The sequence below is a fragment of the Apodemus sylvaticus genome, chromosome 13 (assembly GCF_947179515.1).
Source record: "Apodemus sylvaticus chromosome 13, mApoSyl1.1, whole genome shotgun sequence".
NCBI classification, from domain to species: domain Eukaryota; kingdom Metazoa; phylum Chordata; class Mammalia; order Rodentia; family Muridae; genus Apodemus; species Apodemus sylvaticus.
The window spans coordinates 25737159-25754121 of NC_067484.1; the positions used below are offsets into that span (position 1 = coordinate 25737159).

The 16963-nt window shown below is 34.6% G+C and overlaps 1 protein-coding gene across 1 annotated transcript in view; it reads left to right on the forward strand.

Moving 5' to 3' along the window:
• Dcc (DCC netrin 1 receptor) overlaps window positions 1-16963 on the forward strand; it is a 1165761-nt gene that overhangs the window by 846403 nt on the left and 302395 nt on the right. Inside the window, exon 12 of the mRNA XM_052155825.1 lies at window positions 2180-2229. Within this exon, the coding sequence (XP_052011785.1) occupies window positions 2180-2229 (50 nt within the window). The remainder of the gene's footprint in view (window positions 1-2179; window positions 2230-16963) is intronic.

The window sequence follows — 16963 nt, forward strand, 5'->3', positions numbered from 1 at the left end:
CTCAGGGGCAGAAAAAACTTAAAACGGACCAGATAGCCTTTGAATGGAGGAATTATATTTAAGGCCTTTTAGCTTGAAATGTATTTTTAAAAAATAAAAATAAAAATAAAAATAAATAAGAAAGCAAAGTTTGGGAAGCCAGTTGGCAGTATTAGAGCAGGCTTGTTCCACTCTGCTGAGGTTGGACAGATCCCAGCTGGGTAAATGTTTCATTGTTCCCAGCAAGTAAAAGGAAGGTGAATAACCTATTGAAAGTGTCAGAGAATGGTCACACAATAGGAAACTCCTACTTTCCCAGGCATGATTTACTATATGCCCATAGAAATAGGGCATTTCTAAGCTTCTGTCTAAGTGACAGTTCGGAGATGAGAGAAATCAGAGATGTTGAAAAAAATCAGTAAGGGAGAAAGATCATTGCAGATCATGGTCTATGTTGGCCCCATGAAATGATTTACTAAATTTGGGAGGTTATATTTTCTTTTGATTTTTAAAATCAATTGTTGAGTACTTTATAGACATTGTTACCTGATACAGATACCAGGTAGCACTTCAATGTGTATGTATCAAAAGTATTTATATGAAAATTGGGAAAAAATAAAAAATAAAATAACTTTTATTACTACCTCCTAACATTTCTCCTAATTAATCTACTATTTCGACCAATGCTCCTTGGATTTACACATATGCTTAACGGTATCCTTCATATTGATGATTAAAAGTAAAATGTAGAAAATATTTGGACATGTGAACACTATATTCCATACTTCATTAAAAGTCATAATATTAACTGAAACAGCTGAGGTATTCCCTACCCTATTGAATAACATTAAAGAATAATTAGTGATTTAATTAACACATGACTCTGAAATTTTATCACAGAATACACTGGCTGCAATCTTTATCAAACTCTAATAAGTTCAAATCAAAACAAAATTAATTATTTCGACTTCCATCATGTTCATAAAATTCCAGGAACCAATCCTTAAGTAGGTCATGCTTTCTTTTCTCCTCACTGATTCCACGAGTATTAATTGGTTGTCAGTTTGAAGAATACGGAAATTAGTCGGGAATAGGACATGTCCTGATGGTGAAGAATTTTTAGACAAAAACAGGATAGGACATACCTAAATTAAGTCAAAATACTAGTGCCCTATTTACAAAACAAACAAACAAAACAAAAACTACAGACACCATTCAATTTACATGAAAAGAAGAGGAAGCAGAAGGGCACGGGTTGTGGCTAAAATGAATGAGTAGTCTAGTTTTATTACATGCAAAAATGTGTCACAAGTAAAAATAAGAACAATTCATTAAATAATAATTGACACTATGAAGTCATTGAATTTTGTTCCTGGTGCTACAGTAGGCAGGGAGCTTTATTTGCAATCCAACTCTGAGAACTAGAACATTTCTGGATATATAGCAGCTATCCAGTCAACAGTTGTCTTCAAATTACTCACATTGGCTGGAGGCATACTCTTTGAATTTAGTAAATATTCATCACAACTACCAAAAGGGAGCTGCATATGTCCCTTTGGACATAAATATTTAAGAATAATTTAAATGAAGAAAAAATAATGAATTATCCAGAAAACCCTGAAAGAAAATTAAACAGGTCTTTTGTTAATAGAATCTATGGGCTGAACACTATTGGAGAACCTGCTCACTTCTACGTTATACACGTTTAATTATAAACAGATAAACAAACAAAAATCCATTTCCTTTTGTTTACTCTGTAGGAGAAAATAATGATTGCGTTATAGAAATTGAGTGACCCAAGTGTCTATTACTATGATACATCCCATTATAAAATGATGCAAATCCTGAAAAATCACAGTATGATAATCATTGAAAAGTCTCCCCTGTGTTTTTATAGGTCCTACCAGGAGGGTTATCACAGAACTGGAATTAGATGGCATTATTTGCTATGATACCTGGTGATCTGTTGTAAAAATAGTTTTGGGAACTCAATAAATGGTTAACCAACTCACTTAGTCCATAATACAAAAAGAAGGGTTTATTTCTCTTCGCTCTAAGAATACTAAAAAGGGCCACCTACTTGCACTAACTTACTGAATTCTCATAAACTGAAAAAGATAAACCCTTTTACATCAGCAGGCTGGAATTTCTATTGGAAGGCTTTGGCAGTAACTATCACACCTTATTTGATTCCTTTCAGTGCCAAGTGCTCCACCTCAGAACATCTCACTGGAAGTGGTTAATTCAAGGGTAAGTCAGCCAATGGATATTATTTTATTACCTATCCCATTTACCATATTGCCAAGTAGATAAAGGATGTTGGCATGTATAAAGGTATGCTCTGGAACAACACATTTTCTTTGACTGGAGTTACATACATAGAAATAAAGAACTTATTTTCTGGAAGCACATATTATTTTATAGGTATTAGAGGGTTTGATGGTCATTCTAACATGAAGCAAGCTTATGTCTCCTAGACATCAGTCTATTATTCGATTGCACTTTTTTTAATTCTGAGAAAGTTAAGGCAATATTCAGTTCAGTAATCTTCTTCTCCAATTAAATCTTTTAATTGAAAATGTATGCAGTACATTCTGATTGTTTCTTCCTCCCATAACTTCTCCCATATCCTTTCCCCCTCAGATCAACAACCATGGGACTTCATGTCTCTCTCTCTCTCTCTCTCTCTCTCTCTCTCTCTCTCTCCTTAGAAAACAAACAGGAAAATAAAAACTCAAGCAAAACAGAATTAAATGAGTAAATAATACTGTGAAAAAGCACATAACACACACATACACAAACACACAGACAAAACCAGTACAAAACAACATTGGAAGCTCTAGTATCCAGGCAGAAGAGCAGTTAAGTGGAGAAAAAAAAAGAGATCTAACAAAACAATATGAGACCAAAAAAAAAAAAAAAAAAAAAAAAAAAAACCCTGCAAAACCTTAACAGTTTTGTTTTGTTCTTGTAGCATGAGCTTTATCCTTAAGTATTGCTTATATACCCATTAAGAGTAGTGTGGAGGAAACTATTTTGTACTTAACAAGAAGTTGTCTGTTGGAGATAGCTTATTATTTGGGATCAAGATCTTATGTTTACTTTCCAGTCGTAGACTTGGGGCCATTTTGGATTTGATCTATGCAGGCCCTGTACATGATGCCACAGTCTCTGTTGAATTCATATGTGTATCAGTCCTCTTAGGTCTGAAAGACACTGTCTCCCACAAGCTCTCTACCACCTTTTGTATAGTTCTTTGAACCTTAAGAGGATGGATTTGATGAACAATCCCTCAGTCTCTGCGTATGGTCTAGTTGTAAGTCTCTGTATTATTTTCTTTCTCCTAAAGGAGAATGCATCTCTGATAATAGCTGAGTGAATGACTGATCTAGATGTATAGTATCCTTAGGAGTCATTTTATTGCAATGTTCTTTTATCAGGATAATAGTATTTGAGTTTCTTCTACATCCATAACCTATCCAGTCTCAGATTCTTGGACAACTGAGTAATGAACGTTAAAGATGGGTTTCCTACCATAGAATGGGCCTTAAGTTCAATCATGAAATGTTTGATTTCACAACATTTGTGCCACTACTGCAGTAGTGTTTTAGTCAAGGAGGTCACAGTTGTAGATAAAAGGTTTTATCAGAGTTGACATTTATCTTTTCCCTATGATAGAAATGCAGAATACTTACCAGAATCATGGATACTATATATTAATAATAGTAATTATATAAAAGAATAATTTTTTTTCTTCAGCAACAGGGCCTTGGAGAGAACCCAATATCTTTGAAAATACATAGTCTGAGTTGTTTCCTTGTTCCATAGGAGGCTTTGTGTCAACTCAATTGTGTGTAACCCAATCTAGGAAGTAGACATTATCACTTGGGACTTTGTTTCCAGCCTTAATTGTGGATTTAACTTAAATTTCTTTCTTATATGTATTTATTTTGTAAGCTTCTACAGTAGTAGTTTACCACATGACCTCTCAAATAACCTTCAGTGTTAGCTCTCTTTTTCCATAGTCTCTCTTGTAATCCCCTCTTCTCTACTCTTAATTTAATCATGTTCTCAGCTCCCCATTTTCTCTAATTATACTTCTATTCCCACCTTTTGAGTGACCCTTTACTCTCTTTTAGTCCTTAATTTCATTCCTAATTTGTGGCTATTCAAAGTAAAAAAGGTTTATTGCTCACTTCCATATATAATATTATGTTTGTTATTTTCAGACTAAATAACATAACATGGTTATTCAGCATGATTAACAAAGTTTTTTAGCTAAAATACATATACAAGAGAATAACACGATTTATTTTGGGTCTGAGTTACTCTCTCTTAGGATGTTTATTTTCTTAGCTTAATTTATTTTCTTCAGAATTTTATGATTTTCTTAAGAGCTGAATACTATTCCATTGTGTAAGTGTATCACAGTTTCCTTATCATCCTTATTATTCATCTACTGATGAATATCTAGGCTGTTTCCAATTTCAGGATATTATGAATACAGCATTAATGAACATGGTTGAGTAAGTGACTCTGCAGTAGAATGGAGAGTTCTTTAGGTATACATCCAAAAGTTTTATACCTGGTTCTAATGTATTCCAAGCTTCCCAAAGAGCTACCGTACTGATTTCTATAGTCACTGCAAAAGTTTACACTTCCAATAGTAATGGATTAGTATTTCCCTTACCCCACATATTTGTCAATCTGAGCTAAGTGGTTTTGAAGAACTTCTTAGATGAACTGTATATTTATATAGTTTAAACCCTCCTGTCTCTCTCCTAATCTTAACCTTCCCCCATGCACTCTCACAAATCCACAATCTCTTCTTTAATTATTTCTCTTGTGTGTGAATACATATATGTTCACACACATGAGATTATATCCAGGATTAACCACTAGAGATCAAATGTCATGTGAAAGAATTGGTTGATCCCCACAGATCCATGTGCAATTCAATCCATGAACATAAAGCTAAGAAGAATTATATAATAGTGAGTAGAAATATTTTAACAGCTACATGGTCAGGACATATTTTCCTAGATAGTGTCCCCCAGGCACAACAAAGGAAATGTACACATGAAATTTCAACAGCTATGGTTGCCAGACCAAGGCCAATATTATGACAATTGCTATGCCATATCCATGAGAAATTGCAAATGGTTCCTCTCTAGATGAAGAACTAAATGTTGCCAGTTGATGGGGGAATCCAGGAGTTTATATAAAATTCCCACGGGTATCCTTATGATATCTATTATAAATTTCATTGCCTTTCAGGTGTGTTTTGCCAGTGTGACTTTCTGAGTCATGCAAGTGGAACTTAGCAAGGATTTTATAGAATCTCCTTATTATTCATATATCACACATTTATTTATTTATTTATTTATTTATTTATTTATTTATATTTGAGGACTATTTGTGAATTAAGATTAAATACATTTTGGCCTTTTCAAATGAATTGCAACAATTGCTATTAGGTATACATACACAGAGTATATTATGACAAAGAGATTAAACATCTAACAACCGTTTCCTTTAGAGTTTTGACTTCATTCTCTTATCACATATAATTTAAACATCACCATACATATTTGTAATGTTCCCATTTCAGGTTAGCTCTGTAGTCAGAGCTTGCTTTAGCCTTTCCAGGAGGTTTAATGAGATTTCCTTCAGTCATTCATTTTTTAAAAGAGGGAGGTTTAATAATAGGCTTAAATTAAATGAACCTAGGTCTAGTGATAAGGTCTCTGATTTTAATTTAGCTCATGGAAGTTGCCCTTATAGTTGGAATAGTTGATTAGCCAGAGAACATGAATAGGTTCAATTCTGCCAGTAGGTGAAGGCACTATGTGATTTGATTTTAGAGATTGTAAACTGTTCACTTATATAAAAATATTCACTGGTATAGGTTTAAATATGTTTAAAATATATAAATGCAATTATTTTAATGTGAGATAACACACTGATATGACTAATTGGATTCAACATTATTTAACATGTTTAATGAGTAGTAAACAGTGGAAGTCACTAAGGTGAAGCCAGCATTTTGTGCCTGGAAATGTGCTTAGCAATTCAGCTATAATTTAATTTATGCATTATAATTCCTTAAGTACTGTTCATAAAATGAATTACAGTAATATTAACTCTGAGCTTCTAAGAAGGGCAATGAAATAGCATTGTTTCCTAGGCCTTATTTATATTTCATGAACAATAATGGAATAGTAAACAATTGAAAAATTCACACAAAGAATAATAAATTCTTTGAAAAAATCAGACACACCAACTTGATAGTGAATGGCTTTGAAGGCGGGGTGTAGAAAGAGATGACACAGGAGCTAAGACTAGCTGAGAGGAGACTAGCTTAATAGAATCTCAAAGTAATGCATTGCTAGTAAACTAGCTCCTAGTGAAACTTCTTTAAAGACTTTCGTCTTCAAGATGGTCATCTACAAGGAGAAAGTATGGGAAAAAGAGGTGAGATGGCCTTACATTAGCTAATAGTAGAATAGTTTAACCCTTCCATGTGCAGATGATAGATACAGTTAAGTAATGGCAAAAATAATAAAAAAAAATGCTGTGGGAATGAAATAAAAATAGACATAGCTTTGAGAGACAGAACAGCATGGATGTTGGTTTGAGGATGTTTTTCTCATAAGCGGAGGGAAAATATTTGATAATACCTAAATGGGAATTAAAGTTCAAGAGAAATTTTATTGCTTTGATAACTTTGGTTGTTTTCATTACAAACTTGTGAGATATTACAATTTCTAGAAATAACTCAGAGGCGAAATTTAGCCATGCAGAAAATAGAAGGGAAGAATACAAGTATATAATTCTATTGGTCGACAAGATGTCACAAAACGTAGTAAATAAAGAAGGACACTGTTTAGTCTTGCTAAGTGAATCAATATCAGAGAGGGTAGTAGTTAGCCAGTCAAGAAAATGTCATCATTACAGTATAGTGGCTTGCAGAAGAAATTAGTGACTATTTGAAGGTGGGAAGAGAGAGTCTGTGCTTATCCAACATTATAGTGATCAATACTAACATTTTTATGCTTCTGTAATTGTTGTGCAAAATAGATCAAGCATTTGAGACTATGGTCATATTTAAAGTGAAACAACCCTACAATTATATTTATTCTTCTTTCCATTACTAGAGCTACTTCATTGCTGATATAGTGTTGTCAAAGAATTGGAGAGGTTTGGGGGAGGGTGGGTAATTTGCTGTGAGAAAGAACAAGATCATTTGAGTGTTTGGAAAACAAGGAGGCTCATTTGCTTAACCTATTGTTCTAGGGAAGTTCTTACATATAAGCAACATAAAGGAGGAAGGGTGATTTTGCTCACCAGTCCATGTGTATATTATAGAGCGGCAGTGCAGCAACAGGCACATGACAGATGTAGCCATGCTTCATGCACAGTCAAGAGCAGAGAGCTGGGGGTTAGCAGGCATTTCACAACTAGCTTGCTCTCTATTTTTCCTTTAGTCCGAAGCTCAGCCTGTGAGATAGTTCTTATAGCATTCGGTATAGGATTTCCTACCTTAAAGAATCCAATTAATAGAATATTTCACATAAATAGCCACAGTCTAATGTAATCTAGGCAGTTCCTTGTTCAGGTTCCCATCCCAGATTGTTCTACATTGTAATTATCAAGTCAAAAATTTAAAAAAATAACCATCACAATCATAGTCGTTAAATTGTCTAAGGTAGAAGCATACTGGAAAAAAGGTAAGGTCAATGAATTATTCTATTACCTCTACTTTACGAAGTACCCTGAATCTTATAAAAGCTCAGTTATATTCCCAGAACAACACAAAGAAATGACACTGTGAATTTGACAAGAATCTATTGCTGTTGATCAGTTTACTTCACTACATCTGGTTTCTAACTTTCATGCAAAGGGGAAAAACAGTAAGGACAAAAAAAAATGAAACAAAACAAAATAAATCTTACCTTCAAGTGGTTTATAATCTTTGTGGAGTTAAGCTCCAGGCAGAAGATTAACTTTAGATCGATGCCTAGGACACAAGTTTGCCTATCCTTGAAGCGTTAGGAACATGTTTAAGTGGTAGAGGATGAGGCAGATCTAAGGGTGCCAGGAAAAAAAGGAGAATGAATTAAAGACCTTGTTGCTTGGACTGGAAAATGTAGCATCCTATACTGGCTCATGATTTGAATATCTGGTCCTAAGACGGACCTTAGTTAAAACTAATTTTGATAGTTCTAATAAAAGAAGAAAAGAAGGTGGAACTCAGCTGAATAAAGTAGATAGAACCTGTGTGTGTGTGTGTGTGTGTGTGTGTGTGTGCGCACGTGCGTGCATGCATGCTTGTGTGCATGTGTGCGTGCATGCATGTGTGTGTGTGTGTGCATGCATGCATGTGTGTGTGTGTGTGTGTGTGTATGTGTATGTGTGATCCGTTCTTCATTGGTCTCTAGTTCATCTCTCCTCCTCCTCATGTTGTATCTGCAATGACATTCTGCTAAGGCATTGATATACCTTCTGAAACTATAAAACAAAATATGTAATTCCTCTATCTAATGTCTGGTATTTTGTCGTAAATAACAAAAAAGTAACAAACACACCTACACTATCATTTTCCCCAGAATGAACCTTTTTGGAAGATTCTGTATCTCAAAATTATGTATTTCTCTCTGAAAAAAAAATTGGAAGAACTGCAATTTGACAAGGGACCAAAGCTGATACCTCAGTAAACCTGAGGAAACTATCTTGAAATTTTGGGGCATTTCCAAGTGTAATTATTTTTTCTCAATCTGAAGTTATAGAATGCATTTGTTATTGAAAGTTTTCAGGCAAAAATTGGAATTACAAAAATGAGCCATTATCTTAGCCCCCAAGGTTGGCTGGCAATCAAATAAAGCCTCTAATTATCTAGCAGCACTGTTCCAGGACCATGTGGAAAGAGATGCTGACCACAAAGCAAATGCAAATCATAATTTGAGGAACACATTTTACAATCAAATATTATCAATTTAAATAATAAGCAAAGCTAAGCCAAGGTTACACAAATTGGATGATTATAGAAGAAATGTTGTCAGATAATAGTATACATGTCTAAATATCAAGAGTACCCAAAGGTATAGCTTCCTTTGTAACAAAACTTAATATTCATATCTCTTTTCCTGAGTTCTCTAGGTTCAATCTTCTTAAAAAACACTATGGCACATGCAAACTTGATGCAGAGACAATTGTTATAACATTGAAATCAGACTGGACTAAGATTTTAGGAATTCGAGATTTACCGTTCATAGACGTTACAGGACATCTGTGCTACAGAGTGGTACATAGTCTCAGAACCTGAATCCAAACAAATCAAAACAAAAAAGACCCCTGCTTAAAGTTTAAATTAATCTGCTGGAATTTTAAATTTCATCTGACGCAGAGATAGTGGTAGGTTTACTTTGATTATATGCTGTCTTCCGACACAGAACCTGATGGCCTTCAATAGTTTTTTCCAAGTTGTCTGAACTGTCTTTCTCCCTACTGGAAAGCTCTTCATAGGAGATTGACACAGACTATCTGCTCTTCCCAAACACTTTTTCCTCAAATGTTCTTATGATTCGGAGTTTTCCAGATACATTGAATATTTTGTAGGGGTAGGTAATACATTTTATACTTAATAATTCAGTATTTCAGGGGACTGTTTATCACATTGCATATCTAATATTAATGCAATAAGGAAGAATGAATTTTATTTGTTCGAAATACTTAAATATGCTTTCTAGATTAAGTAATAGCAACATATATTTACTTTTGTTTCTTTTTACTTTTTTTTCATATTATATCTCAAGTACCACCATTTAAGCATTTCTCAACTCAGAATGTCAACTTGACAGACCGTTTGCATTATCACTTAAGCAGTAGCCATTAGAGAGATGATTTTCTGTTTTATTTTTACATCGATAAGTCGAATAAAAAAATAAAAAAAAAAGAGGTTACAATAAGGATTGCTCTGTAAACAAATGCCTCATGACTTTTTAAAATAAGTATATAAATTGGGTGTCTCTTAAGAAAACCATGTTAGTTTCATTTAGATGCAGATGCACATAATTTTGTTTTTTATATAGTTTTATGTCACCTTCATACAAGCTAGAGAAAATTTTGGAGGAAGAACCTGTACTGGCCAGTTTTGTGTGTCAACTTGGTACAAGCTGGAGTTATCAGAGAGAAAGGATCTTCTGGTGAGGAAGTGCCTCCATGAGATCCAACTGTGGGGCATTTTCTCAATTAGTGGTCAAGGGAAGAGGGCCCCTTGTCGTTGGTATCATCCCTGGGCTGTTATTCTTGGGTTCTATAAGAGAGCAGGCTGAGCAAGCCAGAGGAAGCAAGCCAGTAAGAAACATCCCTCCATGGCCTCTGCATCAGCTACTGCTTCCTGACCTGTTTGAGTGCCAGTCCTGACTTCTTCTGGTCATCAACAGCAATGTGGAAGTTATAAGATGAATAAACCCTTTCTTCCCCAACTTGCTTCTTGGTCATGATGTTTGTGCAGGAATAGAAATCCTGACTAAGACAGAATCTCTCCTAAGAAAATGCTCCATCAGATCGGCTTGTGGGCAAACCTTGGTGCATTTTCCTGATGGGTAATTTATTTTAAATTATGAATGAGGGGTGAGCTGGGAGGGCAAGCTCAGTGCAGGTGTTGTCACTCCTGGATTGGTGGCTCTGAGTGCTTATAAGAAAGCAGGCTGAGTGGTGTAGCTGCATCTTGAGGAAGAACAATTTGTGGTGTTCTGAGAAAAGGCAAATGAAGTTCCTAAGTGGCTGTGCATGTTTGCACTCCCACCATCAGTGGAGGAATATTCCCCTTGCTCCTCATCTTCACCAGCATGTGCTGTCTCTTGAGTTTTTGATCTAGGCCATTCTGATCAGTGTAAGATGGAATCTCAATGTTGTTTTGATTTGCATTTACCTGATGACTAAGGACTTGAGCTTTTTTTTTTTTTTTTTTTTTAGTGCTTCTGGGCCTTTCAAGATTTCTCTGGTGAGAATTCTCTGTGTAGTCATGTTCCTTATTTTTTTTAATTGGGTTGTGTGAACCGTTGGCCTTCCTGCTCATATGTAGCACCTATGCATCTTGACCTTCTTGTGTACCTTGAACAACTGGAGGGGGCAGGCTGCTGCTTGTATGTGGGATAAGTTCTAGCTGGGCTGCCTTGTCTGATCTCAGTAGGAGAGGAAGCACTGAGCCACTCAGAGACTTGAAATACCAGGGTAGGGGAATACCTATGGGATCCTCAAGTGCTTAGAGTAGAATAGGAGGGGGAAGGATTGCTGGAGGGAGTGATCAGGATGTAAAGGGGGTAAGTAAAACAATAATAAGAGAGAGGGAAGGAAGGAAGAAAGGAAGGAAGGAAAGAGAGAGAAAGAAAGAAAGGAAGGAAGGAAGAAGGAAGGGAGGAAGGAAGGAAGGAAAGAAGAAAGGAAGGAAGGAAGGAAGGAGGGAGGGAGGGAGGGAAGGAAAGAAGGAAAGAGAGAAACTGGCTGAGTAAGCTATAAGCAGGAATGCAGTAAGCAACCCTCCTCCATAGGCTTTGGATAAACTCCTAGCTCCTGGTTCCTGTTGTTTGAGGTTCTTTTTTTTTTTTTCAATTTAAGCATATTTTATTTAATAACACGACACTGTTTGGTTTGAGTCTCTTCAACCGTTTAAACTAAATGGCAGATTTTATCAGAGAACTTGCCATGATAAAAGGAAATGTCGGTTGTCTTGTAATCAAATGTTACTTCTCTTTTTTTAATTTATTGATATATTTATTTACATTTCAAATGATTTCCCCTTTTCTGGACCCCCACTCCCCAAAAGTCCCATCAGTCCCCTTCCCTCCTCCTGATTTCCCACCCAACCCTTCCCACTTCCCTGTTCTGATTTTGCTCTATACTGCTTCACTGAGTCTTTTCAGAACAAGGGGCCACTCCTCTGTTCTTCTTGTACCTCATTTGATGTGTGGATTATGTTTTGGGTATTACAGTTTTCTAGGTTAATGTCCACTTATTAGTGAGTGCATACCATGATTCGCCTTTTGAGTCTGGGTTACCTCACTTAGTATGATGTTCTCTAGCTCCATCCATTTGCCTAAGAATTTCATGAATTCATTGTTTCTAATGGCTGAATAGTACTCCATTGTGTAGAGTTTCTGTGGAGCTCTAAGCAGCCACAAACCCTTTCTTCCTTGCATTGCTTTTTGTCCTAGTATTTTATCACAACAATAGAAACCCTACTGAGGCATAAGTTTATCAAATAACATACCACTTGCAAGATCAGAGTTTCTGTTTTATTTAAAATTTTCTAAATTTTATTTTAATTTGAAAGTTTTATCAGAGAATAGAAAATGAATTAAAAGATAATTTCTGATATACACTTAGGTTAATTACTTCAAGGGCTTATTGATTTGTGTGTTCATTTTATTTTTGTTTAATGAATATGCATACAGCCATCACCATTACTTAGCTCCACCATTTTAATATAGGACTTACTACATTACCTGATGTCCACACTTTCATGAAAGCAGCCCTTAGTGTGAAACAAACGAATGATAGTACCTGGAACTGAGCAACTTCTACAAAAGCAATTAGTTAATTTCCTGCAATAAAGGAAGCAGTTGTGTGTTTCCTGACTATTTTTCAGAGAAGCCTGGTGCTTTTTCATTACACCTAACTTCAATGTAATTTAGTCAAGGTTATTTTAATTTGTGAAAAATGGGTCAGTGAACCTGTTTCTCAGGTGCAGGTAATGCTAAAGCAATTCACCATCTGGACTATCCTTGTACTTCAGCTAACAATAGCTGAATTCGCAGAACTGTAAGGCACCAACTCTATTTTGGAAAAACAAGATCTGGGGTGAGCAGAACTGATGTGGTCAAACATCAAAGAAAATATCATCCTTGAAAAGTTGAACTTTGTTCAAAATGCTTTTCGCCTACACCCACAAACACACTCATGACTGCCACTTCTCCATAAAAGAATTTTGTGTTCTCAAATTTCAGCACAAATGGGATAGCTGTAGATGCTCTGCGTGTCCTTCTAGCTCTCATGAACTCATGGCTTTCATGTGTTTAATATGTTAAATCCAACCTCGGTATAAACTGCAAAGACAAAAAAAACCAACCATTGTTCACCTTGGGACAATGACACTACTGTATTGCAATCATCCTGTACTGGTTCATAAATATAGGCAATCTTTAAACAAAGACATAAATTAAAATAATTAAATAATTTATAATTAAATAAATTAAATAATTAAAATAATTACATAAACTCATTTAAATGATTCTGAACAAATTTATATGCTAAAATTGTTATTTTTATCATAATATCATTACAGTCAGATAGTATCTCTGCTTGTAGGGATATTTGTATTTTCTATGCATCTTAGGTATACAATGTATAAGTCCCCAATTCTTCTTTTAGGCACATTATGCTGTTAGCATGAAGTTGTCCTTGTGGTGAATGTTATACCACAAAATTCAACAAATGCAATATTGTGAGCTTTTTCCTCCCAGAAGACCAAGTTTTTAACTACTTTTCAAAAATATCCCCCAAGGGAGAATTTCTTAAATTTCTTAAAAAAAATAAGCTATAGACTGATTACATTGAATTTGCAGACATAAAATGATAAAGGGAAATCAAAAGGAAGAAATGAAGACAAATAATTTTCTGTATCATGTACATATAAATCATAGAAGTAAGAATGTTTTGGATGGGAATATCAGGGCTTATTCTCCCAACTGCAAGGCTCTGAACTAACTCCGTTCCCCTCTTCCTCTCCCTCTCCCTCCTCCTCTCTCTCCTGTCTGTGTTTCTATCTGTCTTTATCTCAAAAGCTTCTACCTCTTCAGTATTGAATAATAAGTACCTCTTTGACATAAAGACATCTTCTTAAATAATAAAATTCCAATTGATGTTAGCTCTAGCAAATATTATAGGTGTTTTCCCTGTCTATTGTTGTTCCTAAATTGTACTTTTAGATTTAACACTAACGTATAATTTTGTTTGTCTATAAAGTAGAAGAATTTCTCAGTACCTTTAATAATACCTTTATGATGAGTATGAATCATTTCATTAGCAAGAGATTAAGATTGTTTTACTTGTAAAAATGAAATGATTTGAATTTTTTCAATTTATACTGAATAAAGTTTATTCTCTATGTGACGCAAGCTATTTAATTTTATATGATGTGCAATCTTTTTCTCTTGTTTCAATATGTATTCATTCATTCATTTCATTTCATTTATTCATTTGTTAAAAACTTGTTATGTACATATTATTAAAAATTAGATGTTTGAATCTCTATAACACACCTTATAATTAAATAGCCTGATATTTAGATAAATGAAATGAACAAGCTAAAATATGGTAACATAAACAAAATAGAATAATCTGTACTTTTTTTGCTTTACATATAAAGTGATGGAATTTTGCCTTGATATTTATTTAAAATGACAACATACTTAAGTATTCTGCATAGAAAATTTCTCTAAGGAAGATCAAACAAAAGGTATAATTTTCAATCATTTGTCTAATTTCTTGATATAAATGTCTTTAAATTTCTGAATTAATGAGTTTTAGAAATATTTGTGTCTAGGATATAATGCAATATAAGATCTACCTTATAGTATTTTGAAAAAAATTAGACTAGGTTATTATATTTGATATAAATTTTTCTATATATTTCTAGAATCACAATTTTAAATTTAGAATACTTTCCCCTTTGAGGGCATATATATTAAGAACTTTATGCTATACAATACAATTTTACTGAATGATGCATACACAAGTCAGATGTTACCAAGAAGAAAACATCCTTATTCTGTGACATGATGTTCTTGTGAGAGAGTGACATTGATGTTCCCATCAATGCTCTATAGCCAGAGAGAAAAGAATCCATTGTGCTATTACATCACATTGATTCAAAGTATTAAAACACCTTTGCTAGCATACTATTCTTATAAAATGTATTTCTCATGAGGTCACTTGTGTTTAGAATGAGTCTTAGTGACTTTATACTCTATAGTAAGAAATTTATTATTGTTATGCATGTATTATGTAAGTGTGTATTTGAGGGTGTGGAATATATATTAAACTACAAGAATAAAACAACAGAAAGCTTTGGCCTACACTTGCAGAGAATTGTGCTTAAGGATTGGGGCGGGGGGGGGGTGTGAGCAATGTGCTTTCTTAAATACCTGCAGACACATTTCAGTTTAGTGTTCTATACTTGATGAACTGATTATTATGTCACAACCAAAAAAGTAACACCTACTTGTGTATTGACTGGACTTTAAAAAAAATGTATGATAATTACCACAAAATCTATTCAATCTTCATATGTCAGGTGAATCATCTAACCAAAATTATCAGTTTACTTCACCATAATTTTTTCTCAGTTTAGTGTCTCTACCATCTCAGTTAAACAGAACAATTAAGAATTTTCCCTTCAGAGGTACATAAAATGTGTACCACATGCTATGAAACTCAGATTCTCTGATCAGACATCTCATATAACTTTTTTCTACTCCTATTTGAACTACTCTGAGGACAGATTACTTTTCCCAAAAAGCAGCTGCTTGGTTACATATATGTCTAGCTTGCAGAATTTATATTCAAAGATGTATTCTTTTGTAGCATCTACACTTTGCCCACAGTTATTTCTCTGGAGGCTATAAATAACAGTAGACTATGAGAATTATAAAGCATAGGTCTGATTACTTGAAGATGTCAAGCCCCTTCCTTCTATCAATGTTTTTCTACAAGTTAAATATTCTTAGCTTCCACAAATATTTCTTGTGTGCTTGTCAACTCCCTACTTGATATGTCATCCTCTCTGCTCAGTTTAGAGATCTCATGTGATTCTGAGACAAGCCCCAAGGGCTTCTTCCTCATTTAAATTCTTCATTATTATTCACATAACGTCCAATTGCATTGATAGTGAGAGTGGACACATTATCTTACTCTTTGAGAATCCTTAAGTGTTCAAAAATAATTTTTACAGTCTCCGAGTCCTTTACTGTATTTACGTTAAGCTTTGCCATACATTCAGTATTGCCTTATGAAATTTTGTGACATATTGTCTTACAGCAGGCTCATTCCCATACCCTCTCATGGTCCCTTTGCAATGTTACGGACTCATGTAACACCGGTACATAGGAGTTGATGGCATTTCTATTATGTCATCAATGGAAAAGCTAAAAATTTTGGCTCAGCTATTTGATGCACTGTGAAATGTGATCTTCCTTCACATACAATCTCCTTTGAAAAGATTTGCACTAAAATCGTTAATTTCCTTCCTTTTCCCAGATCTCTGTGACCCTTTCTCTCTCTCTGTCTCTCTCTGTCTCTCTGTCTCTGTCTCTCTCTCTCTCTCTCTCTCTCTCTCTCTCTCTCTCTTTCTCTGTTTTTAAGATTTTATTTTGTTTGAGTATACTGTAGTTGTTTCCAGACCCACCAGAAGAGGGCATAGATGTCTTTACAGCTGGCTGTGAGCCACCATGTGGTTGCTGGGAATTGAACTCAGGATCTTTGGAAGAGCAGTCAGTGCTCTTAATCACTGAGTCATCTCTCCAGCTCCACATTCACTCTCAAGAATGGATACATTTCATAAACATTTTCATTCTAATTGTTTCCCTTATGTTTCAAGTTCCCTTATTTCAGATTAATTCTCAAACAGGACTCTTTGTTAATTCTGTGGCTACTTGTATCCAGACCTTTGAGAATATTTTCATTTCGTTTATTTATTTTGTAAGAACATTCCCATTTTTCATATATTAATCTTGTATATTGCCCTGCCCGACATTGGTTGAAAATATGAGGTAAACACCAGCAATAAGTGAAAATTTTCAGGATGACACTAAAGAATCTTCTACATCTTCCATTGCTTTAACATTTCGTTTTTTTTTTTTTTTTCATATGAAGTCAGGTTCATCCAAAAATAGGTTTAGTCTTATCTATATAGTTCCCTGTG